This window comes from Penicillium psychrosexuale (assembly GCF_028828465.1).
Source record: "Penicillium psychrosexuale strain IBT 29551 chromosome Unknown utg000003l, whole genome shotgun sequence".
In the NCBI taxonomy this organism is placed as follows: domain Eukaryota; kingdom Fungi; phylum Ascomycota; class Eurotiomycetes; order Eurotiales; family Aspergillaceae; genus Penicillium; species Penicillium psychrosexuale.
This window is the reverse complement of record NW_026643188.1, coordinates 4,271,704-4,296,334: the sequence shown is the minus strand read 5'-3', so window position 1 is coordinate 4,296,334 and position 24,631 is coordinate 4,271,704. Positions and strand designations below refer to the sequence as shown.

The 24,631-nt window shown below is 48.1% G+C and overlaps 9 protein-coding genes across 9 annotated transcripts; 5 read left to right on the top strand and 4 right to left on the bottom strand.

The window, feature by feature from the left end:
• Positions 1 to 297: 297 nt before the first annotated feature.
• N7518_005475 (putative ceramide glucosyltransferase) lies at positions 298 to 2,037 on the top strand (the record flags this gene model as incomplete). The annotated part of the gene is made up of 2 exons (XM_057186402.1): positions 298 to 434; positions 495 to 2,037. The coding sequence occupies 2 exons, from the start codon at positions 298 to 300 to the stop codon at positions 2,035 to 2,037; spliced, it is 1,680 nt and encodes a 559-aa protein (XP_057043172.1).
• A 254-nt stretch (positions 2,038 to 2,291) lies between these two features.
• N7518_005474 (ankyrin repeat domain-containing protein) lies at positions 2,292 to 3,129 on the bottom strand (the record flags this gene model as incomplete). The annotated part of the gene is made up of 2 exons (XM_057186401.1): positions 2,292 to 2,737; positions 2,877 to 3,129. The coding sequence occupies 2 exons, from the start codon at positions 3,127 to 3,129 to the stop codon at positions 2,292 to 2,294; spliced, it is 699 nt and encodes a 232-aa protein (XP_057043171.1).
• Positions 3,130 to 3,956: 827 nt separating this feature from the next.
• Positions 3,957 to 4,790, bottom strand: N7518_005473 (WW domain-containing protein; the record flags this gene model as incomplete). Its single annotated transcript, XM_057186400.1, has 1 exon — positions 3,957 to 4,790. The coding sequence occupies one exon, from the start codon at positions 4,788 to 4,790 to the stop codon at positions 3,957 to 3,959; it is 834 nt and encodes a 277-aa protein (XP_057043170.1).
• Positions 4,791 to 6,206: 1,416 nt separating this feature from the next.
• N7518_005472 (uncharacterized protein) lies at positions 6,207 to 8,280 on the top strand (the record flags this gene model as incomplete). The annotated part of the gene is made up of 4 exons (XM_057186399.1): positions 6,207 to 6,266; positions 6,321 to 6,497; positions 6,548 to 7,223; positions 7,283 to 8,280. 4 exons carry the CDS (start codon positions 6,207 to 6,209, stop codon positions 8,278 to 8,280), a joined length of 1,911 nt encoding a protein of 636 aa, XP_057043169.1.
• A 3,147-nt stretch (positions 8,281 to 11,427) lies between these two features.
• Positions 11,428 to 13,465, top strand: N7518_005471 (putative acyl-CoA oxidase; the record flags this gene model as incomplete). The annotated part of the gene is made up of 7 exons (XM_057186398.1): positions 11,428 to 11,593; positions 11,644 to 11,842; positions 11,901 to 12,020; positions 12,076 to 12,225; positions 12,280 to 12,796; positions 12,850 to 12,904; positions 12,957 to 13,465. 7 exons carry the CDS (start codon positions 11,428 to 11,430, stop codon positions 13,463 to 13,465), a joined length of 1,716 nt encoding a protein of 571 aa, XP_057043168.1.
• Positions 13,466 to 15,468: 2,003 nt separating this feature from the next.
• N7518_005470 (hydrophobin family protein) lies at positions 15,469 to 16,015 on the top strand (the record flags this gene model as incomplete). Its single annotated transcript, XM_057186397.1, has 2 exons — positions 15,469 to 15,906; positions 15,959 to 16,015. The coding sequence occupies 2 exons, from the start codon at positions 15,469 to 15,471 to the stop codon at positions 16,013 to 16,015; spliced, it is 495 nt and encodes a 164-aa protein (XP_057043167.1).
• A 664-nt stretch (positions 16,016 to 16,679) lies between these two features.
• On the bottom strand, positions 16,680 to 17,450 carry N7518_005469 (uncharacterized protein; the record flags this gene model as incomplete). Its single annotated transcript, XM_057186396.1, has 1 exon — positions 16,680 to 17,450. The coding sequence occupies one exon, from the start codon at positions 17,448 to 17,450 to the stop codon at positions 16,680 to 16,682; it is 771 nt and encodes a 256-aa protein (XP_057043166.1).
• Positions 17,451 to 18,456: 1,006 nt separating this feature from the next.
• N7518_005468 (NAD(P)H-dependent flavin oxidoreductase) lies at positions 18,457 to 19,623 on the bottom strand (the record flags this gene model as incomplete). Its single annotated transcript, XM_057186395.1, has 4 exons — positions 18,457 to 18,600; positions 18,655 to 19,383; positions 19,442 to 19,524; positions 19,581 to 19,623. 4 exons carry the CDS (start codon positions 19,621 to 19,623, stop codon positions 18,457 to 18,459), a joined length of 999 nt encoding a protein of 332 aa, XP_057043165.1.
• Positions 19,624 to 20,764: 1,141 nt separating this feature from the next.
• N7518_005467 (uncharacterized protein) lies at positions 20,765 to 21,508 on the top strand (the record flags this gene model as incomplete). The annotated part of the gene is made up of 3 exons (XM_057186394.1): positions 20,765 to 20,804; positions 20,863 to 20,950; positions 21,079 to 21,508. The coding sequence occupies 3 exons, from the start codon at positions 20,765 to 20,767 to the stop codon at positions 21,506 to 21,508; spliced, it is 558 nt and encodes a 185-aa protein (XP_057043164.1).
• Between the last annotated feature and the right edge of the window lie 3,123 nt (positions 21,509 to 24,631).

Below are 24,631 nucleotides of genomic sequence, written 5' to 3'. Positions count from 1 at the left end.
TCTTTTTGTCTTCATAATGACATTCGAAAATAATCTAATAGCAACTAATTGCCCAATTGCCCCAATTCAACTGTAGAAGTACGTTTCCTTACATCCGGGGGTTCCGAACAGACAAGCTATTTTGATATTTGACTCCGTATACTAGTGGAACGAGATGCCCGCTGGTTGGCCGTGTACCTGACTGTGAGGGCGGAGACAGCTAACTGCCGAAATGAGAATCCACCCGATCCAATTGCTTCTTTTCTCCTCCAAAATGTCCTTTTCGTTTGCTTCCATGTCGCTTTCCCTTCGTGTCCCATGCTAAAGCCTATCTTTTCGTTCCTCGCTCGCAGGTCTGACGATGGCGCGCTGTACGCGTCCGTCGCAATCGGTTGGATTGCCCTGATTTGGTATGCATTCATACTGGCGGTGTGCAGCCTAGGATATTTTCAGATGTACGATTCGGCCTGCTGTTTTTGAGCTACCATGTCCTAACGCAATTCCTTTCTGCTTAGATGGAAATATTTCCTCAGCCAGCCTTATCGGTCACGGCTAATGAACGCCTCCGATGTACCGCACGTCACCGCCATTCGGCCCGTCAAAGGCCTTGAGCCGCACCTCTATGACTGCCTTGCTGCCACATTTCGACAGTCCTACCCGCGCGACAAGCTCAGCATCCGTCTCTGCGTGGCGACGCGTGCAGACCCAGCCTATCCTACCCTCCGCAAACTAATTAGCGACTTCCCGCATGTTGACGCGCAGATTTTCGTCGAAGACGAGGATCCCCTCTTGCAGCAGGATGGCATCAATACGTACACGCTTGGACCGAATCCCAAGATCCGAAATATGAGCCGCGCATACAGAGAGGCGAAAGGAGATATCGTCTGGATAATTGACTGCAATGTCTGGGTCGGGAAGGGAGTCTGTGCCCGGATGGTGGACAGGCTGTGCGGGACTGGACCCTCATCGAGCAAGAAATACAAGTTTGTGCACCATCTACCTGTGGCAGTGGATGTGACAGGAGATAGCAACCTGCGTGAGGAGCGGCAGGCGCTCCTAGATGCCAACCCAGAAGCCACGGATGCTGATACAGCGGCCGCAGCGATGCCGTCCGTCCGTCCGGAGGATGGGCCTTCAGCCATGATCGCGACTGGAGGCGGTCGTTTAGAAGAGCTGTTCCTGTCCTCCGCGCACGCCAAAATGTACACCGCGATCAATACGGTTCTCGTTGCGCCGTGCATTGTGGGGAAATCTAACATGTTCCGCCGCTCCCACCTTGACTATCTTACCTGTCCCTCGGTGTCGGGTTCCCAGGCTCGCCATCCTGGCATCGATTTCTTCTCCGACAACATCTGTGAGGACCATCTGATCGGTGATCTACTGTGGAAGAAGCAGGTGCGGGAAGAGAAAGAGCTCCGCGAGCGTTGGGGCAAGCATGCCATGGTCTTTGGTGACATGGCTATTCAGCCTGTTGCCAACATGAGCGTGCCGGCATATATCGCCCGGCGTGTCCGGTGGCTGCGAGTCCGTAAATTCACCGTTCTTCTCGCTACTCTTGTCGAACCAGGCACTGAGTCGTTCCTATGCACACTCTATGGTGCCTGGGGCATCACCACTGCCTTGGCGCCGTATCTTGAGCGGAATGGCGTGCAATTTGCTGCCCGTCTTGGGACATGGCGTGCGTTTTTTGTTTTGTTCGCACTTGGCATATTCTTCTGGATCATGGTCGATTGGACACTATATATCATGCTGCATTCCGCAAAATGCATCGAGTTGGATGGGGATACCCCAGATTTCGCTCGGCCTCAACGCTACCGATCATCCCATATTACTCGTCGGCCATTCATGCAATGGCTCGCCGCCTGGCTCGGCCGCGAATTGCTGGCCCTGCCTATCTGGATCATGGCGGTGTATGGCGGTGTGACAGTCGTCTGGCGAGACCGGCGCTTCAAGGTCGGCTTCGATGCAAAAGTTCGGGAGATCGATCCCGCTACTCCACTACCTGTGGGGGTCTCGTCTTCCACCGGATCGGTGACGGGCAAGGTTCGCAGTGATTGAACGGATATGTAAATGAGAGCATACGAACATTCTGTATACTAGGGCAGCATTCTAACAGCCCTGCAGTATCTTTCAGTGTACTATTATGATAGAAATAATCAAAATGCATTAATATAGACACGAACAAACAACATATGCAAAGAATAGAAAGTACCCATATCACCGATTGCATGCGTGAAATCTTAAACTTTTCTTCAATCATTTCCAATTCCGCCTAAAAAGAACCAATGCCATTCCGACATCCTTGGCATAAATCAAGCAGATCCACTAGCCTCACCCTGAGTAGCCCCCTTCTCCAAACTAGCGCCACCATCCGAAGCCAGAAGCCACTCAACAACCTGTCTGCCCGCAGATACCTCACCAGAACCCTCAGCAGGCTTCTCCTCGCCCTCATTCTCACCAATAGTCATCTCAATCTCCTGAACCTGAGCATCATCGCCCTCAGCACCCTCGGTCTCCTCATCACCCTCAACAGTAGCCCACGCCGTCCGCTCAGCGAGGAACACAGCGTCGTGGCCAGCATCGTTCTTAACTTCAAGGTCAGCGCCGGCTTCGACAAGCGCCTTGACACATTCCAAGTGCGCGTTAAGCGCAGCCCAGTGAAGAGGCGTGTTGCCAGAGTTGTTGCGGTGGTTAACGAACGCAACACGCTGGGCTGCGTCTGCAGATGACAGCTTTTGGAGCAGAGTTTTGAGGATTTCTGAGCGGTGTTAGTAATAGTTATAAGTATGTATAAGTATAAGAGGTATAAGAGGCGGGATAAAGAGATGGGAATAGAAACAAAATATTTGACACGATATGTACCAAGCAAGTCAAGTCAAGTTGTTCAATTGACATACCGGAGTTTCCATTCGCAGCGGGGAAGTGCAGAATGCAGGATCCCGAGCCGCCCTCGCTCTCATCTGCCATGTCGATGGCGGATGCCACGATCTGGGACTCGTTGCAGCTGTGTTGGCTGGCTATATTGGCGATGTCCTCATTTAGGGCCTCGAGGTCGCCTGCTCGGGCGTCATAGATCAGATCGTCGACTGCCTCGGCGGAGAGTGCGATTGGCACTGAAGGCTTTGCCTGTGATGTCGTGGAGGCGGACATGATGTGTGATGAACCAGGATTTTGGTATTATGTCTTTTTTTTTTTCTTTCTTTTTTGGTGGGGTTGTTCTTGATATCCCACTTTATTTGATATAGCTGAAGTGAGGTGTCAGTAATAAGTCGGTTTTCATGGAAGATGACAAGACAATGGGCAAGGAAAACAAGGGTAGGATGTCTAGAATCATAAAGGACTCTTGGAATTGGGGATTTTGCATAGTACGCATCCTCCCCCGCGATACTTGCAATCAGGTCGTTGATAAGCGTTTCAATGTGAAGGCTAAGTTCCAGCCACAAAATGAGAGTCGGTGTTGAGGGTATGTTTCCAGTCATTTAACAGGGAATACATTCAATCTTACCTTTGCTTTCAGTTCTTTGCTTTCTAGCGTAGAGTATCCGGCGATAAATGAAGCGATCGCCGCAAAAAATAATTTGATATCGCGGGTCATGTGACTGATAGTGGGTTATCAGTCAACGGTACAATAGAGGTCGTCGAATTAACGTGGACGCCAGTCGCAACGCGTCGTATAATACGGATCTAAATTACTAGGAGAGCCTCATTACGAGACATTGGTTGTGTTGATACATGGTACGCTGTACAAATAACTTTGCTCAATCGTGGATAGACGACAGGAAGTTTGTCTGCCTCTATCCACATGCAAAACGCCGAGAAAAAAAGAATCAAACTAGCTCAAACGCCGGGTCTCACATCCGGTGAGATGGTATCAAAAAGCTCCGAAATTGCAATGCGACCGGTGGCAACGAGAGAATACATCGAATAACCCTCCCTTCCTCCTCCCAGAACTAAAACAAACAGCTAGCCACACACCATTAATCCCTGAGCCAAGCCCGCCTCTTCTCCTCCTTCTTTTCACGACGCTTCTCCTTGAACTGCTTCAATTCTTGCTTTGTTAGCTTCCTTGCACTGCGCTCGGCGCGCAAGCTCCGACCGTCATGGCTATTTGCCGCGGCATCAACGTCGAAGAAAGCGTTCATCTGTCTTCGAGACTTGTTCTCATCATTATGATTTTCCGGATTGATTGTTGCAGCTTGCCATCGTCCAGTAAAGCGGTTAAATGTGCCGGTAGCTGCATATGCTGCGGAGGGTTCGAATCCGGCTGCGTTCGCGGACTGTGCTGGCTCTTCGTGGTATTGTGCGTACGATGCGGTGGGGTCGTAATTGCCGTGGATGGCGGGATTGTAGCCACCAAGGATTGGCTCTTTTTTCGGGGCTGCGTCTTCTGTGCCGGGTGCTGCTGGGATTTCCGGGACTCCTGGGACCTGTGGCACGCGAGGGTTTTCCCACTGGGAGACTCTAGTGAAGCGGTTGTAAAAGTAATATGCCCCTGCAGTGGCGTCCCATGCAGGTTCCCATCCATCGTCCTCGGCCTTCGCAGGCGGAGCCTCGGCGGGAAGTGGAGGTGGGACTTCGTCGGGGAGTGGTGGTGCAGATGTCACTTCATCTTGCTCTGGTTCATCGGGTTGCGACTTGGATGCGGGGATCTCCAGTTCTTCGGTGGGTTGGGGGTCATTCTTTTCCGCCTGGTCTTTCTGACTGTCGATGTCATGCTTGGCTTCCGTCTCAAGGCCCGACGAAGCAGGGCTGGGCGAGCCACTGGCGCGCTCCTGTGGAACAGATTCGGAAACTTCTGGCGAGTCAGACATGCTGAGCAATAAAAGGAACGATACTTGCAGTCAGATAAACAATTGACAAAAGAGAAAGAGATCGGTGGATGCGATCTACCCAGTCGAAATAGAGGGTCCGTGCGGTCACTTAAACGTCACCGCCTGCCTAAATGATTCAATGTGTACGCTAATCCCGAATTGGATTAGCGTCTAAGTCGAGTCGAGGACTGCCCCTACATCCTCCACGACGGCGCTGTGTTTAACTTGATTGAATGGATCGCTTTTCTTTCGGATGAAGCTTAGATCATTACAATGCTGAAATACTTTGCAGTTCAGCTTTCTGTGCTCTTCAACGGACTGATTTCTAGATTTCGGATTTGCTACTGATTGGCTTCGAGATACAGTGCAGACTGCAGGACTGGCACTCAGACAATCATCTCAGCAGCACGATCTCAGGAGCATACTCTTCGAACATGCAAATATCTTGCTATCCGTGGTGCGCTATCTTCTCCACTCGATATAAGTTCCCTTTAGAGCTTCCCGCGGGCATACAAATAGTCAACAACAGATTTATGTGTGGACTTTGCCCAAGCTGTATTTGATATAATACAATTATCAAGAGAAAATGAAATGGTTACTTGTTAGGCAACTGTTGGTGGAATGCGCGAGCAGGAATGTATATTTAGTTTGCCCTGTTTTAGATCTCTTCCACTTATTTCAATGCCTCGTGGATTGAAACAATCGAACTATAGATACAGGCTTTGATATATCTAGGGAATCTGAAGGAAAACTGAACATTTTCACTTGAAACCGAATGCCCGTCACAAACCTACAATAGTACTAATAGAGTCATTCATAGTGGCATCTAGCCTAGCTCATTCATAACTAGGAAAGTGTTTAGAGACTCTAGGATACAAATTGCTCTAACCTGAACATGTCTTTCCAAACTGCTAAATAAATTGAAAGATGTAGCTCCTTGCATAATTCCCAACCCCTTGGGCTTGCGGGTGATTTTGAGCGAGCGAGCCCTATAGCTCGGGGATAGTTACCGACTGCTCTGATTGGTCTTTCGGGGCTTCTAGCACTGGAATGTTCCCCCTGCATTGATTCCCTGAACTACAGCGATGTGAGATCCCTGATTTCAGTGAAGCCAGCTGCTTCACGAGTATGAGCTCTCACCATTGAATTGATGGGGAATTCCTGTGCTGTTGTGGCTGACATTCCTTTCTACTTTCTGATTTTGTTGACAGTAGAGCCCGAGTAGAAGTAGTTCGTCCGAATATCTTATTTGAGGTTAAAAAGGACCATGTCCTGGCACTTTTGGAAGCTCTCCATCCAACATCCAATCGACAAACCTCGCCACGTTCTTTTTACACCCACGCCCAACTCGCGTCATTCACTCATTTTATTATATTATTTTAATTACTAGCTTCTACTAATATAGCTTTGCCCGTTATGAAGGGAATTGCTCTTCTTTCGCTTTTTAGCGCTGCACTAGCCCATCCGGCTGGCCTTGTGAGTATTTCCATTCTACAACTCAGAGTACAGATCTGACTTTGGATATCTTAGTGGTGGGGTACCGATGTCTGCTACACCAGTCCAGAGAATACCGACAATCAGTGCTCGGATGTTCAGCAGAAAGGCTTTGACCTGTCTGAGTTGGCAAACGGTGACAATTGGAGCTTTGAAGGCTTCCACTTCGTTGGGCTCGAGCCCAAGAATGGCTGTCATGGATCTAGTTACGGGGTAGGTCGCTCTTGAACATGCAAAATGCTATTGATTCTAACTACTTTAAGGGTACTTGTCTTGGGGGAAAGCTTTCTCGTGATGATGACTGGACAATCAAGATTTCCGCCGCCGACGCTCCATTCTCAATCCGAAACTTCCATCTTTCAACTTCCCGGAACACTGATATCTTCATCATCTATGAGATGCCTGATGGTTCTTCCTGTCACCACGTCACTTCGAGCTCGTACAAGGGAACCGATGTCGGCAATGACCAGTGTGGCGGTGCTGTTTCAGTCGAGTTCACGCTTCCCGAAGAGAGCAAGTTCGGTGATTGTGATCTCGAGATCCATTCAATCGACTTTGACTGCTCTACTGGGTCCAAGCCACCAGTTCCTGTCATTGAACCCCCTCACTCTCACTCTCACTCTCACTCTCACTCTCACTCTGAGCCTAGCCCGAGCTCGACTGTTTCTTTGCCTCCTTTCCATTGGACCTCATCCGTGCCGCATGTTCCTACGACTAGCAGCTCATTCCAGCATTGGACGACTTCCACGGTCTGGACTACCGAGGAGATCACCATCACTCAATGCCCACCAACCGTAACTAACTGTCCTGCTCATTCAACTGTTTTGATTACATCTACATATCCACTGTCAACCACAGTCTGCCCATCTACGCCCGTGCAGACGGTTCATTCGGACCCCCGAAGTCGACTGCTTCCTTGCCTCCTTTCCATTGGACCTCGTCTGTGCCGGAGGTTCCTACGACTAGCCATTCTTGGCACCATATGACGACTTCCACAGTCTGGACTACCGAGGAGATCATCGTCACTAAATGGGCATCAACTGCAACTGAATGCCCTAGTTCTTCAACCGTTCTTACTACCTCTACACATCCACTGTCAAGCACGCCCTGCTCGTCTACGCCCGTGCAAACGTCCACTAGCACAAGTTGCACCTCGTCTATGCCCGTGCAAACGTCCACTAGCACAAGTTGCACCTCGTCTACGCCCGTGCAAACCCCTAGCACAAGCTGCACAACATCTCATTTCGTCCATTCGCACACTACTCCAATTAGTACCCCAACCCCAATCGCGCCCAGCCCGCCCGCTGTTACTGCCCCTTGCCCCAACGTGGTCCCCAAGTGTCTCAACACATGGCTCTCCATTCCTAAGTGTGACTCCAACAGCGACGTGGGATGCTTCTGCCCATCCACCGAGTTTACGGACAAAGTTAGCGGGTGCATTCGGGCCTGGAGCACCTCCCAGACGGAGGAAGATTCCGCCCTTGCTTACTTCGCTGGTATTTGCGCCCCCTTCGTCCCGGAGAACCCTGCTATTGTAGACATCGCTACAACCTGCACTTCTCCCCTCGTTCCCAAGACCACTGCTGGCCCTCAAATCACTGGCAACACACGTACCTTTGTTGAGACTGTTGGTGTAGCCACGACTGTCCCTCAGACTCCTTGTACCACTATCAGCTGGGCCTTGCACACAGCAACTGTGCCGCTCGTTGGGTTCAGCACAGTCACTTGTTCCTCTACAACATCTGTGAATCTGGTGGTTGTTACTACGACCAGTACTCCTTCCAAGACCCATCACTATGCGCACGCGTCCTCCTCGAAGATGACAACTAGCTGCAAGCCCACCTCTTCTCTTCCGCCAACTGCCCCTGGGATCACTGTCTCCAAGCCTTCAGGATCCGAGCCAACTGAAACTGTCGCTTACGGAAATGTTGGATCGAAACTACCCTTGTGTAGTCTCTGGGCTTTTGGTATTTCCCTTCTGGCGCTTTTCATCTAATAATCTTCTTGTTCAATTTCTGAGAAACAGAACTTTAATTCATTTTGTCTGATTGTCATTTGTTCCATTGCATGTATTGAATGCAAAGCAATGCGAACTAGGGCTCGACCTGATCAAACTTGTTTTTTTTCTGGGGAATAATTATATACGACTCGTTTATTCTTGAAGAATATGATTTGGACGTAATTGAAAGTCAATCGCTAATATATAATATCAATGTCTTGATCTTTGTATAACTACCCCTACATGCTTAGCACATCTTGCCGTATTAGATTGGGTCAGTCCGATCACAGCCCGATATTCGGAAACTAACTAATATGTTCGAGGCCGAACTCAAAGGAGTACCATACGAGCTTGTCGAGGTAATTCTACGCGAAAATATCGGTAAGGTCATGTACATGGCCAAACTTTCCACTAAGCCAGGGCAAGATTCGCGGCATCGAAGCTGTAGGCTTACGCTGACCGAGACAATTGCAATTATAACCGTAAGTGCTGCATTGTGTGATCTGTCTGCATCATCACTATGCTAATTGTCGTCTACAGTACCTGTTCGAAATATCCAACAATGCCGGTCTCCTCGGGGATGGTTCGCTTGAGCATGAGTCTCAGGTACTTTCGATTATGAGCTGGGCTAATCAAGCAACCTCTTTCATTGTGGTATGGAATAAAACTTGTCACTGTATCTTTTCGATATCTAATAATTTTGTGTGGTAAACTCTTGCTGATATAGATAATGCACATTGAGTTGATTTATTGGTTTTTGAGTATGTAGCATGAGCTTGAATAGAGATATCAGCTAACGTATTTCACCACCGAGTGGGCCACCCATCCCAACCTACCAATTTTAAATGTAAATATCTCAACCAAAACGCCATTAAATTAATTCAACTAACTAATTTGTCTATCTAAACATTTTTCTCTTCTATGCCCTGGTAATCTGCATATTCCGCACCCCCCGGGGGGGGGGGGGCCGCGTACGTGGCTGAATAGCCGATTCTCCAGGTATGCCAGGGCCGGGGGAGGTGCTTCAGTTGCTTCCTGTTGCTATATAATTAATACAGATGCTTCTTGAACTGAGATGCCTTCTTCAGTAGGTATCTACCTTTAGGATTGAGTATGCTTTTGCTTCTGCTTCTCGTTGGCGGCACGTAATTCCTTATTTTCTTCGGCGAGTAAGATAGTACCTTGCATTATAAGACAGAAGCCTTTCATAAGCTGGTTTAATGTACGATCTGACGGGCTAGGTAGGCTTCGAGATCTTATACGAAGTAAAGCTTTAATTGATAAAGCCTATCGACGTAGGTCTTTCTCTATAAGAGGGGTTTTTAGGGTAAAATTCCGGCTTAATTCACTACCCCGGCTTAGAGGGGGGGTAGGCGTTTAAAGCTAGATATTTAGCTTCGAAAGTACCCGATTGGGTAAAAAGGGTACTAAACCAGCTAGTTCTCTAGAAGGCTATCGAACTAAGATTTAAGAAATGTTTTATCCCTAAAGATAATATATAGAGGTAGTACCTAACCTAAGGCATTTATATACTCAATTGTAGTTACCTACTCGCGATTTCTAGGCTATAAAAGCGATCGCCGACTATAGTATTTATATCTAGTTATAGCCTTTACTATTACAGTTAATCCTATAGTAAAACCTGTCTTATTGAAGTTATAAATATTATCTAGATCAATTCTATACTAAAGAATGGTTTTTTGAACTAGATCAAACTACTCTCTAATAATCCTTAGGTCTTCACATTTCGCGCGCTTATAATTATAATACTTCGAGAATCAGGAGGAAAGGAGAGGATGCCGTTTTATAAACTTTATAACCCAATTTTCGCTAACCGAAGGGACTGGGGTGGTTCCGCGTTAATAGAGGAGAAGATTCGCCATATCTTATACGAAAGAGGGCTGGGGGGCTGCTCCACGAGAATCCATAGAGAGTATCCATTTTTAAAGCGATTCCTCCTCACTTTCAGTTAACTTATGGTTGTTAGCGCGTGTTTCAGGACGAAAGGTATCACCGGCAAGGCGCCGTTGTAAGGTAGTACAAGGGATTTCGAAACGGCGCGCCACTTCACAAATTGAAGAGGTTTCTTGATTCTTAAAAGCCTGGATAGCTAGTAAAATCCTACCCTCTTGCTCTATTAAATTTCTAGAGCGTTGAGAGCGAATTGGTGGCATAGTGGGTGGTTGAAGAAGAAGGGTTTAAATTAATCGACGCCCACTCGGTGGTGAAATACGTTATGTGGCTGTGCTGAACTACACTTGCATTGATCGTACAGGAAGATACAGTGAAGATTCGTTCCGTGGCGCTATGTAAGGAGTACTCATTGTATGAAGATAGTGAGAAGTATATTCCCTCTAGCAGTGGGGATCTTGCATGCATAGCCCGCATACACAGTAAAAGTACTCTATACGAGAACACGGTCTTCCACAATGATAAGGCTCCTCAATACACATGCAATGGAAAAGAAATAATTGAATACGAATCTCCGGAGTAGCCGATAACGCATCTGGACCTAGTATTCACTCCGACTTCTCCGGATTCAAGGTTCTATCGAACATAGATCAATGCAAACTTCAAGATCCGAAACTTTAAGATATTTAGATCGATCTCACCAACTTCATCGATCAACAGGCTAGTTAAACCTATTTTTGTTCTAGCGGTCAGCAAATCCACTTATATTCGATCCTCACGCGAGACAAACTATACCTTGGATCCACCCTAGTCAATAAAAAATGGAGACCCAGCTAGCCATGAATTTGACAGAATCCACATGTTCCTAATATTCAGCATAATATCGTGTTATTGATCCGAATATACCGATCTGTTTCGGCTGGATCTGTAGAAAGAGTTGGGCTTCCATAAATAGACAGGAAAAGCCGAAGGCAGCATCGAATGATGAGTCGCTAAATCCTATAACTAGAAACTGGCATTATCTTTTCTGTCGATCCACTATGCTAGTACGTATGCCTTATGTTCTAAAGTTCAGCACCGATCAGGTCTATCGAAAAAAAAAAAGCGGGATATTGCTGGCTAACCCTGCTGAGATGCATAAAGTAGTTTCTCTCGGGTGGTTTATATACCCCTAAGTGTTCCCTTTTCGATAGTGAATATATTCAAACCCTTCATACAGAATAACTGCCCACTATGGAGAACGGATTACAGCAGCTTCTGCTGCAGCTACAGCAGGTAGATCCCGCCATGGAGGGTCTAGCACGTTCGGAGCTCTTCAAGCCAGCCCCACGCTCTTTAAGTCTGGAGGAATCTACCAGACTGAGTTACCAAAGGGCCAAGGCTTTTGCTAATGCATATGGTATTCCCTACTTATCTTCCGCCACTATATTCAACCACTAACTATAACAGGCCTGACGCTTAAGGATGTTTTATACCTCACTCCCAAATTCTGGAAGCTACACCGAGAGCCTCTAATAACACTTGATGGTGGAGCTTTTACCCTCCTTAGTATTCAGTGCAATTTATTTGTGGGCACGCTGGCTCCTTTTGCATTGGAACGTCCAGAGCTCCACCGGATCCTCCAATCCGCTTTGGATTTCGATATCTCGTGGGTCTATCCCTAAGCAAATCTTCGAAGATTTATAGCTAACGGGGCTGATATTCAGGGCACAATTCATGTTGACCGAAGTGAATCATGGATTAGATGCACGGAATATACAGACAACCGCAACTATTCTGCCTGATGGTGACATCGACCTTCATACTCCTTCCCCAAACGATGCAAAGTAAGCTGCGGAATATGAGCATCCAGTTCTGAAATTGTCTGACAGATAATCTCAGGGTCATGCCGCCAACCACTCCAAGGGGCGGTATTCCAGTTGTTGCAATTGTGATGGCTCGTCTTGTGAGTGGAGATAAAGACTGCGGAATCCGGCCATTCCTAGTCCAACTTGGAAACGGAAAAGAGATGTGTAAGGGTGTTATATCGAAGTGAGCCACAAGCACCCTTCCATACCTGAACTATAAGGGCTAATCTATAAAAAGGGCCTTGCCTCCACGAACTGGTGCGCATCCAGTCGATCATGCTCTCACATACTTTGATCACGTTCGCCTACCAAAATCTGCCTTACTTGGTAGCGTGGAAGGAACAGAAAACAAGCGCGAAGAGTTCTTATCCTCGATTCACCGTGTTGCAGTGGGCACTCTCTTCCTCTCCGGGTGTGTCATCCCATCACTCAAGCTCGCCGCATACAATGCCGCCTGTTTCAGCCAGAACAGGTTTGTTAGTGGCCAGGATGGAAGCCCGATGGCAGTGATTGATTTCCGGACTCAACATATGCCCATCCTCCATGCTATCGCCCAGTATAGTGTGCTAGAAGCATTCCTAGTTTCTGCAGCGATGGCGTTCCGAGAACAGAGCGTTGACCCCCGAGTGCGCCATGGTATAGCCACAGCTTTCAAGGCGATAGCACTGGGACATTTCAGCAAAAGCATCACCGCTATGAATGAGCGGTGTGGGTGGCATGGGCATTATGAGCATAATCAACTCCTTCAGATGGAGGTAAGATCTTAGTATTACTTACTCCTTTTACGGTTGACTAATTCAAATTTTAGCTGGAAATGCGCGGCGCATCGACTGCAGAGGGCGATATCCGCGTCCTCGCCATCCGTACGTGTCTGGAACTTGAAAATTATCGAGAAAGACTAACCGTGAAACACAGGACTCGCATCGGAACTATTACTCGGTCGATATCAAATGCCGCCACCGAACGATTCTACCAGCCCCATTGCTCGGCATGAGGCCTCTCTGTTCTCCGAAGCTAGGGATCTCCTTCAACAAGGTGCCAAGGGGATTCACCGAAGCGAGCGGTTCAACCGGAATATCCTTCCGCTCGCTCTTCCATTAATTGAGGCGATTGGTCACAGGATGGCCTATGAAGCTGCTATAGATGCCAGTATTAACCCGAGCTTGCTTAACCTTTATGAGAGCGGGGTTTTTAAGGAAGACTCTGCGTGGTATGTTGAACAAGGTGGACTTAGCAGAGAAATTCAACGCGAAATGGAAGCTCAGGCAGTTGATGTCTTACTTCCTCGGATGAATGATATCTTGAGGGCTTCTGGTGTCCAGCCATATAGCAATGCGCCCATGACTTCGAAGATGCTATGGAACGATTTCGTTTCGGGGTTGGAGGTGTTCTCGGGAGATGCGCCTTCAGATCTGTTCCCTTGATTTATTTATATTTTGAACTAATGTAAACAGAATCTCGTTAGATAGATGCTTTATAGAAGTTTAGCAAGCGGCAGGCACCCTGGTTCTCCATACATCCCTAGATAGCGGATCTCACACCCGCATTTGGAGCCGACGTATACCCCATATAATATGCCTGGTCAACACTAAAAGGAATACTCGATCGGATCAATCGCAACCTTAAATCCTTTTGCTAGAAATGGTGATCTAATTTCGATATTTTTCGGATTTAATTGAACAGGCGTTGGGAGAGAAACATTTCGACCATTTGGTTAGCACCATATGCCACCATAGGTATAAAAACCATTGAAAAAATTTGTAGATAATACGGTTATGATTGAATAATTATGCATTTAAAAACACTATTCTTATTGTTATGCAGTTATTGTAGGTCTTCAATATACATGTTGGGTGTTATATCTTAGAACCATAGTACTCCGACAAAATATATATCCAGAACCTCGACACAAACAAATATTTTCGACCCCAACCACTTCAGCGAGAAGTATAATAAGAAGAAGATTACAATCAAACGATTATTGGAGATGTAGAGAGAATTATCTGACCTATCATGAGATTTTGGTATATTCATTACGTGAAGACTACTAGAACAGCTGGTTTACTATCAATCAGCGTTGCAATTCACTAGTTAGGGAATTACCCCCAAGTAACGACTATTGGGCCATTGGCTACCAGCTACTCTACTAGAATGACGTACTATCTGATACTGTGGGCAGGGCAAAGGACGCCAGGCGTCATTTTCCACTACATTCTCCATATCGTCCTCATTCAAGTGTCACTACAATTTATCGATGCTTACTCTCAATAAGATTGCGATATGCATTTTGAATGAATCTAGCAAGATCCCGGCCATTCTCGAGGTTATCGAAGACTTGATTAGAAAATGCGACGTGGGACTAAATTGAGAAGTAAGGTACACTAGCAATGCAGACTATAGATAGACTAAGGGAATAGATTACTTGATTAAAAATCTAGTGAAGGGCACAAGAAGTGTAACTTCAAACCATGCAAACAAGACCGATTCAAGTCTGTGAGAAGCCGCCAGGGGGAAGCTTGGTCGTAATCGGCACCATTATTCTCGGGGGGAAGCGAGATCCCAATCGGAGACTTCACGGGAATGGCTCGTGATTCCCATTACAGTGCTCAATTCCTCGTAGTTTAAAGGAAATTAAACAATGAAGGGAGTGTCTTGGTTTTCTCCCTACGTAGGTTTAGTGCCCGGGGTGCAGCAACCCTTGCAGATGATCCTCCTACAGAGATTCGACCACTGGAGGAAGAATCCCAGCCTTCTCAGTAGAGTCAGGTGCCTCCGATGAGTAAGTAGTATATTCGTTACATGCCTTAGCTTCTGAAGTGCAAGTCCAATGAAAGGGAGAAAAGCCCCTGTACTGGGAAATCGAAGTCTCCAGGGACGCCCTTAGACCCACTTGAAGAGCTTAAGCTTACTTTGATTAGGTTTACGGGCTATGAATGTTTGTAGTTAGAGAAGGTACAGCATAGCTGTATCTGGATTACACCTGTTTTCATCCAAACATTACAGCAAATTGCGGACACTCCCCTCGACTAGGCAGGTGAGCGAGGGCAAGGGAATGCCAGGGTTGTCCCTAGTCGCATGAAGTGAGAACCTGGCAGTAGATCCATACCAGGAGCCTCCACAGGAGCTCCCTCGTTGGCCTGCAAGCCCTGCGGAGTGGAGCGATCTCCCTCTCCCCTTCCTAACCAGTAACATTCCGGGGACATACTGGATATCATCTTGGCAGGAAACAAAACAATTTGGCCCTAGAGTATGGAGTCAGGGCGACTCACAGACCGCCAGTCAAATCTATAAAGATGAGGTGATTCATCGCCCTCGTTTGGTTTTTTCTTCATCCACATCAAACACTCTCTTTCACTCTTTCCTTCTATTCTTCAATCTTCTATACTCTCCGAGTCTTCTCTCGTTCAAATCCAAATCCACCGTCACAATGCAGTTCTCTCTCTCCGCCATTGTCCTCGGCCTCGCTGCCACTGTCTACGCTCTTCCCCCTGGAGGTTCCTCCGCTGGTGGTGCTGGTTCCGGCAACGGTGTCGGCAACAAGGGCAACACCGACGTTCGCTTCGCTGTCCCCGACAACATGACTGTCAAGCAGGCTCAGGCCAAGTGTGGTGACCAGGCCCAGCTCTCTTGCTGCAACAAGGCTGTCTACGCCGGTGACACCACCGACATCAACTCTGGCATCCTCGGCGGTACCCTCAGCAACCTGATCGGCTCTGGATCCGGTGCTTCTGGCCTCGGTCTCTTCGACCAGTGCTCCAAGCTGGATCTCCAGATCCCCGTCCTCATTGGTGTCCCCATCCAGGATCTCATCAACCAGAAGTGCAAGCAGAACATTGCCTGCTGCCAGAACTCTCCTTCCAGCGCCGTTAGTACTCCCATATCCACGTTCTATCGACTACAACTAACCTATCTTACAGAATTCCGACCTCATCGGTCTCGGCCTCCCCTGTGTTGCCCTTGGCTCCATCCTCTAAGCGTCTCGCTATGTTTTCTCTCATCATGCAAAAAGCACTGGCAATCTCACCAGCTCTTTGGACCTTGGTGCAGAGTATGGCACGACTGGCGGTTTGGACTGTTATCTATTTCGGGCATGGGAAGTAGGCTTTTGGCTTTCAATTGATTAGTTAGATTCCTGTTGATCTCATCTCGTGTATCATTTAACTTGTGTCGTGTGGCACCCTCGGAGAAAGAATATTGTTTTGATTTCTGCTCATTACTTGTTCCCTGCGCATTGGAACCGCCGAGTTGCTGTCTCGGTTAGGGCTTTTCCATATATATTACTTTAATTCATTAGACTCGTTGCATCATCATCATCATCTTTCTCAGATTGGCCAAGTTCGCTCATAGTCCACCAAACCCTTCGTTTACCTCGTGTTTTCCATAGTCTAAGATCCATGCACCATTCACAATGTTTTCCCTAAGGAAGCCAACTGATATACAGTTATATCCTTTTTCTACTCCATGCCATGACTACATTCTTTTCAGGTTGCCTTGATTCTAATCCATTTATTACCCGGGAAACTGAACTTCTACCAATCACCATCCCCATCCATTCACAGAGATAAACGTTCAATTTTGACTTCATTCAAATGCCAACTATTTACAAAAGAACTAACCCTCATTCCGATTCACTACCTTCTACCACAGTCTCCCAAGTGCAACACCACCCCATACACTATTCCTCCTCCTCTCATCGTGCAAACCCGCCTCCACCCACTTCCTATCCTGCTTATCCACCAAAGCCTCCTGCTCCGTAACCCCAGCAGAATCCAACCACTTCGGCGACTGCAGATCATGCGACGTTTTAATCGAAATCGACGAGCGCGGGATGTTCAACCCACAATGTCTCTTCAGCAAAGCCGCCATAGACCTCTTATCCTTCTTCTCGGCCACGAATTTCTCAGTGGGCGAAGGAACCTCCTGGGCCGTAGTCGTGGACGAAAAGCCCGAAGCACCCTTTCCGGGATAACCAGCAATCTCCGGAGTTTTGCTCCTATTCCCATCCGTCGACATCTCCCAAGGCTCCTGCAACACCCTCCTCGGTGCATCAACAGGCGACCGACAATCCAATTTCAAAATCGGATACGCGGGTCTGGACAGCGCCTTGGTAGCGCGGTCTGTCGGCTGGTTGGAGGTAGTATCTCCATCGAACAACGTCCGCATATTCCCACTATCTGTCCTGATCTGCATGCGGTTCGCCGGTGACTCACCTGGCAGGACTGGCTCGTGGAACGAGTGGTGCACCATTGTTGAGGTGGACTCCATGCTTGCGCGGGTCGAGACTGTTTCGGAGGTCGTTTTGATTAGATCGTTTGAGTCTTCGTCGTAGACCTTGGTGCTTGTTGCCGAGAGTCTTTTGGAGAGACGGTCCTTTCGCATGCAGCGTGCTAGGGTGGATTTGAAGCCCATTTTGGGGAGAATTTTGGGGAGATTGGGTTGTGAGGATTTTAGTGTGCTGTGGTATAGGTATGTGCTTGGAGATGCGAAGTTGGTATTGGTTTCGATAGTGATGGAGATTGGAATAGCTGTCAGAATGCTGGGCTTGGGATATATGAATTGAATAACTAATTCCGGGGGAGGCTAAATTCGGCCGCGTTCAATTCTGGGCTGGAGACACGTTGGACGAGGTATGTCACTATCTAGATCCTCACGGGCTAATGCTGGTTTGTATTGGCTACTGTGCAACGCAATGGGATTTGATCGACTTGCTCGAGCTGTTGGATTGCGTATACTAACCTCAAGCACAGTTTACTTCGAGATATTCTAACCCTGCTCTAAACAGCACGATCCACAGTGAACATACCAAGCATCACGGTTTAAGTTGGTGGTAAGGAAACGACTCATGATGAATGATATCATGCACAGTCGAGAAATCGAAGCTACAACTGAAACAGAGCCAATAGTCAGGGCCGGAAACGTATAATATTCAAGCATTCCCCCGAGGATCGACTGCATGCAAGGATGTCTCCACTCTCTTTCTGATCTCACATGGGAACACGCGGGCCTTGAAGAAAAAAATATCATTCTTTCTTTTTCAACTTCATCTAGTAGGCTCGGACAAAAGCTTCGCTATCACGTTGGATCATTATTGTTGGAGGTTGGAGTTGAAGGAATGCCCGAGTGTCCGCGGATCTGCGTCACCGTGCTTGCAGATCCTTGATGCAATATCACGGACCCTCGCTCGGGAATGCGACCGTTGACCAACCCCCTGTGGAGAGTGGGTAGCTCTTATTTCAGCGCCGGAAATGACGTAGATCGACTAGCGTGAAGTGAAGATAGAAAGCCTGGAAGCATTATTCAAAATGCAAATGTACAAAGCCGGGCCATCACCAAAAACCCAACTTGATTCTGTTAGATCTTTCTAAACAATACAAAGATAAATACGCCTGAGACCACATCTGTAACATAAAACCCCTCAAAGCTTGCTGGAGGGAGCATCGATAAACAAAGACCTGGTCCGAGTCATCGCCTCCACGGCCTCCTTCTCGATGCGGGTGAGCAGGACCTCGCAAGTTGGGATGTCGTGGATCAAGCCGATAACCTGACCGGCAGTCCACACCTGTATGTCAGAGTCAGCGAACGCACATGAAACATAATCCTGCAAGTAACTTACGCCGAAATCAACGTCACCGTTAATGAAGACTTGACGACCCCGCTTGCCGCTAACATAGGGTCCAACCTCGCTGAATTCGCCAGTCTTACTCTCCTGCTCAATCTTCAATGCATCCTTAGCCACCTTATTAGCGAATAGGCGGGAGGTATTCTTCCACCGACGCAGCACAAGCGCAGTATCAGTCTCCTGTGCCGCGACGATAGCCTCCTTAACCTTCTGGTGGATCGGGGCTTCAACCGTGCTCATAAAGCGAGTACCCATGTTGATACCCTCAGCGCCGAGCGCCAGGGCAGCAGCAAGACCCTGGCCATCGGCGAATCCACCAGAGGCAATGAACGGAATCTTGAGTTCCTGGCGCGCACGGCTCAAAAGGATAAAATTGGTGATGTCGTGCTCACCGACGTGGCCGGCACACTCAAAGCCGTCGATCGAAAGGAAGTCCACGCCGAGCTTGACGGCGGACTTGGCATGGCGGATGGTCGTGCACTTGTGCAGGACGATGATGCCAGCCTTCTTCAGCTGGGTGATGACGGGGCCGGGGTTGTTGCCGGCTGTCTCGACGATCTTGACTCCTTCGTCGATAATGACTTGGGCGTAGGCACCGTAATCGGGGGGAACAATGGCGGGGAGGAGGGTCAGATTCACTCCGAAGGGGTATTTGGTCATGGTGCGACATCTGCGGATTTCTTTGCGGAGGTCTTCGGGGGTTGGTTGGGTGAGAGCTGTGAGCTGGATTGTAGTGTTAGTACTGTATGAAATTAGGGCTTTCATTGAAGAGTAAACGTACAATTCCAAGTCCGCCAGCGTTGCTAACAGCCGAGGCCAGCTCAGCGTATCCAACCCATTGCATACCACCCTGCACGACGGGCACTATATCTGTGATCAGCAGCTGGTGATATTTGCAGAATAATGAATTCATAGCGCACCTCGAATACCGAGCTTTCGCGTCAAGGCTGTGTTGAAAGGCATCTTGTTAAGTCGGGGTATCTAATCTGATGCGGAGTCAGTAACTTCCAAGGAAAGAAGATAGAACCCGAATAGGGACCATATATACTAACATGAGTATGATCGCTTCCTTAATCGCTTCGGAAAATATAGAGTCAAGCAGATTCTCGAGTTTTTGAACAGATAATAAACCGATGTCAGCACGCGGCGGACCTCTTTACTGTGGGGAAGGTCCGAGGTGCCGAGGTTGCATCTGCAATTTTGATTACTGAACAAAGGGACATCTAACTATGTGTCGCTAGGAGGTCTAGAGCCCTTTATCTACTTCTGAGTATTGACCTGTAGATCAAATATCAAGCCCAGACCTAGTTAAGAAGGGAGAGAATATATGCCATGGTTGACCTTTGACATGTGACAAGGAACCAACCGTGTATAGCTTCATCTCCAACCTCGAAAGTTTACAACCGACGGCAATTTACGAACAGACGCATGTAAGAGGTAAGATCATTGTTTCAATTGTCCATTATGAATTGAATATAACTGCATAACTCGAGTGAATATAGCAACCGTGCAAACATAAATGCCTCGGCTGGATGCTTTTCCATAGCCAATGCAGGCTTTTCAACAGTTGCGGTGACATTTCAAACCAACTGCGTCCGAAGAACCTGGCGATCTACAAACATCAATGGATGTGATACATGTAGTATGTATCCCTGAATATGAAACCCCTTCCCCTCATTGGTAGAGTGGAACGGGCGATTAACGACGGGACTCTCCTTCTGAGAGCCTCTAGATCCCTCGGCGTCCACGACAGAAAGCCGCAGTCAGTGAGGGAAAGCTTAACACGACGACATCATCCCAGCCAAGACTAGTAGACGACGTGAGCGGAGACTCTTGAGGAAGAGAAAGAAGAGAGAGCAGCGGACGGAAGAAAGGAAGAAAGTGGGAAAACAGGCGAGCGGTCACATGATCATGGTAGCGCGCCGGGAATAAGGATATTCCGGCTGGTAATAGACCGGATCTGATTGGCAGCCGCTGTCGACCGGATGCAAGTCCCGTGACTCAAGACTCCCGTACCCGAGGTCGTCCGTCCATTCCGAGCCATCGCGAGCCATTTGGGATTTCTATCCTGATCAAACAGAACAATCTCAACTCCTCAATCACAATGTTCTCCCAGAAGCTCGCCCAACAATCGCTGCGACGGCGTATGTCTAGCCCAATTCCTACCTTGTCCGAATCTGCGATCTAACTTATCCCGGACAGTTGCCGTCCAGCAACCGCTCGCTATGCGGTCGTCCATGATGGGCGCTTCGCCTGTGGCCGTTGCCCTCAGCAAGAACATTCAGACAAGGTCAGTTATCTAGCGCTTAAACGACAAGCTTTAATTGCTTCGCTCGTCTTCAAATCAAGCACATGCCGAATGCCTACGTCATCCGCAATCTTTATAAGTCCATACTAACCAGAGAATGTGGTCTATAGACAAGTCACTTCAAACACCCAGGACCCCAACCAGATCCTCATCCAGCAGCGTCTTCGCCGCCCTGTTGCCCCTCATCTTAGCATCTACAGGCCCCAGATCGGCTGGATCGGTAGTTCCCTCCACCGTATCACTGGTGTGGCTCTCTCCGGCACCCTCTACCTTTGGGCTACTGCCTACCTTGCCTCTCCCGCTCTCGGATGGCACATCGAGTCTGCCTCCATGGTCGCTGCCATGGGTGCCCTCCCTTTCGCGGCCAAGGTCGCCCTGAAGACTACCCTGGCCCTTCCTTTCACCTACCACTGCATGAACGGTATCCGCCACTTGATGTGGGATCTCGGCCGTGGTCTCACTAACCCTGTTATCATCAAGACTGGTTGGACTGTGATTGGTCTTAGCGTTGCCAGTGCTGTTGGTCTTGCTTTGATTTAAATGTTTCTGTATCCCATACCTCCGAATTTCCCTATGTGTTACTAAATTGATTTTCTAAAATATACACGAATCGGGTCAATTGGCGCAAGCTCAAAAGACGCTGATTCTTTTCGTCTGTTCAGCTGTTCTAATTGGAGATTGCGTTCGGGTTGGGCTAGATTACTTGCACCATCTGAATATACGAGTATGTCAATTTTGAATTATGAAACTCTAGATGCTCTTTTGGCCTACTTCTAGATGTCATGTATTAGTGTGGAAATGCAATCGGTCTCACTTGATGTAGTTCCATTAAGCTATCTTGCCAGACAATGGATATGCGGATGAGAAAAAAACCTCGAGTATGTAAACCCGTCACTAACCTGTCACTCGAGAGCCATCTTCACTCTCACTCTCACACATGCAGTCCCCTTAGGGTCCATTGTGCCTCGTGACTTTTGCCATTTTCCACCCGCAATTCTTCTTGTACCAGCACCGGTACACATCGTATTATGATATCCCAGTCGTAGTCGCCATCAATGCATACCCCCGTCAGACGGCAGTTAAAATACGTTGGAGTATGATCTGAAAGTAAGTCAGTATTCACTCATTTCTCCGCGACTTGGCCGTTATATATCTAGCGGGTCTAGATATGGCCGCGTTAGACATCACTCACCTATTGTCCCGTGTCGCCTCAACGCCAAGTAAAGAAAAACCCAATCAACTGCCATCTAAGCAGGACTAGGAGGAGGGTTGGGAGGGAAAGGTCGGGGTGAAGGAGGATCTTGCACGGAGTGATTACAAGCCGGGTCGCTTCCCGTGAATGTATAGCATGCCTGGGCCGGCGATGCAGGGGTGGGCTGGAAGCCATGGGCAAAGGCAGCGTTGAAAGCCATTTGGATGTTTGAAAGGCACGAAACGAGTGTGGTTGTAGTGAAATGGAGCACACAAGTCAGGGTTGACAGAGAAAGGAAGTATAGCTCTGCAACGAAACACGGGAAAAGGACGAAGACAAAGAACTCTGGTGTTTTTAAGGAAGATGACTAGGAATCCGGACTGGTCCATGTCTATTTAAATGACTCAAGTTTAGCTGGGGTCATAGGTCGCCATCGATATGAGTCGCACACCGCTACCCTGTCGAACATCCCGATCAAGGATCAAGACAAAAAGCCGTTTGGCGATGGTCATATTCCCGTTGCTATCCGTGGACCTTGGGGATGACTATCCGTGAAGATCAATATCTCGGTAGAGTCTGCAAGGGCCCGTGTGAAGACTTGATGTATAAACCATTAGATAGTACCCGCAGGCAGTCACACCCGCTATCGTGAGTATTATATTTTTGCTTCTTTTCATTTCCCCGGAAGCAAGCATCGACCGGAAGTTGGAAGTAGATCCACTTTGCCCTATTATATTTCCTCAAAAAGCAAATAGTATACAACTTAATGTCCGCAATGCACGGGTATAAATCCTTCTCCCCCGGATCAATTGCCTGCAGACGGTAGAGTTTCACCAGCGGTCTGACCCTTCGGATTCCTGCAGTCTGTTGAGGGATTCTGTTTCACTGGGTTTGCTCTAGATGATTTGCCGTTGGCTACTTATTCAATACTTTTACTAATAATGTTTGGGTTGAACAGCCGTCTGCTGTTTTAGTAAAAAGTATGTATGAATTCGAGGCCATCAAACATTGAGGAGCTTGTGTTCTTGTGTCTTTCAACCTTAGGACCTTTCGAAGATGGTCAAAGGCACTGTCATTCATATATCCCAGTCCTTTTATCTGGGGCTCCCACAATGCCCATTGTGGGTTGCGGACTTGCTTAGTTGTGAGAAGAATGGATATGCAAGTCGTAGAAGCTTCCAACAACCATAAGAGGCAATATGAGAAAAAGGAAGCCTACCTATGGAGCACGGCCAAATAAGACCGAACGCCAATACACGTGGATCACGTTTTGCCTTCGGTACATGACAGTCTCTTGCCTAATCCAGGGGACGAGCTCAGGCTACGATGATACAGCATACAGCAGGGCCGTTATTCTGCAGTCCAGAGAGGCATGGGCCGTTCGAGCCAACCACTGTGCCTCAGCTGAGCTTTCCAGCTGCGTACATCCGCAACCAGGCAGGCCCAAAAACACTGCCCCGTGCTCCAGGTAGCTATGGCCTCTGCATACCCGGCAGGTTTCGCGGAACGACTGTGTTCAGAAGGTTACCGAACCTTCTTTTGAATGATTCTTGATCGCCTAGCTCCTTCCGTATGGTTCTGTTCTTTTCTTTTGGATTTTCCACCGTTTCTCCGCAGCGGCTGGAGACCTGTGTCCCTGATGGTTGGGCCGCGCTCAGGGTCTGTTGTGCCGCCCATCAGCCAGTCAGATGATGTTACCTGGCAGCACTATTGGATCTATAACCTATAAGTTGAGAGAGCACAAGTTTCCTATTGGTTCATATAATAGCGATATTATCCAGAGAAGGATGTTGCTGGACAAAGTAGTGGGGGTATCCGCGAGACCATTTACACCCAGTCGAACCCCAACTTTCAATGGGCACATGCAGAAAACATGAAAGTTGCTAGCAACAGCGGCTGGGGTAAATACACATCGTGTATCATAGCGGGCCGTGCCTAAGCTAAACGAAAGCCTATGTGTGTTGGAGTTGGCCCGCAAACAGCGGTATGGAGTATATCGAAGCATCATTCAGAAACGCCATAGCCTGACCGCTGAAATATTCCACATCGCAAGGCTTCCAAAGTGCTTAATTAATGTAAGTCATATGCCGCTTTGATCATACATGCATCGAGGCATGGCAGAGTCGGAAGTTTGTGTGTGTTCCACCTCCAACTGCCATGGTCCTGCTGGCCTGTGATAGGCTGCAACGGCCGGAATCAGCGTTAGTCACTTCGGATCCGGTGCACAAGGTCAAGCATTCGAGCAAAAGATACCGCGCAGCAGCGGTGAAGGGCCCGGTTGCCTCCGGCTTCCAAGGTTGTTTAACTGCATGTCAAACCGCCGACATGGCAATTGAACAGAAATGAGTTCAGCAACAAGTTTTTGTGAGAATTACAGTCATGAAAAACAGACATGGGCAACAGTGAACATAGAGCTTATGGGTCTTGGGTACTACTTGATGACCGGCAGTATCACACCGCCCAGGCCGAAT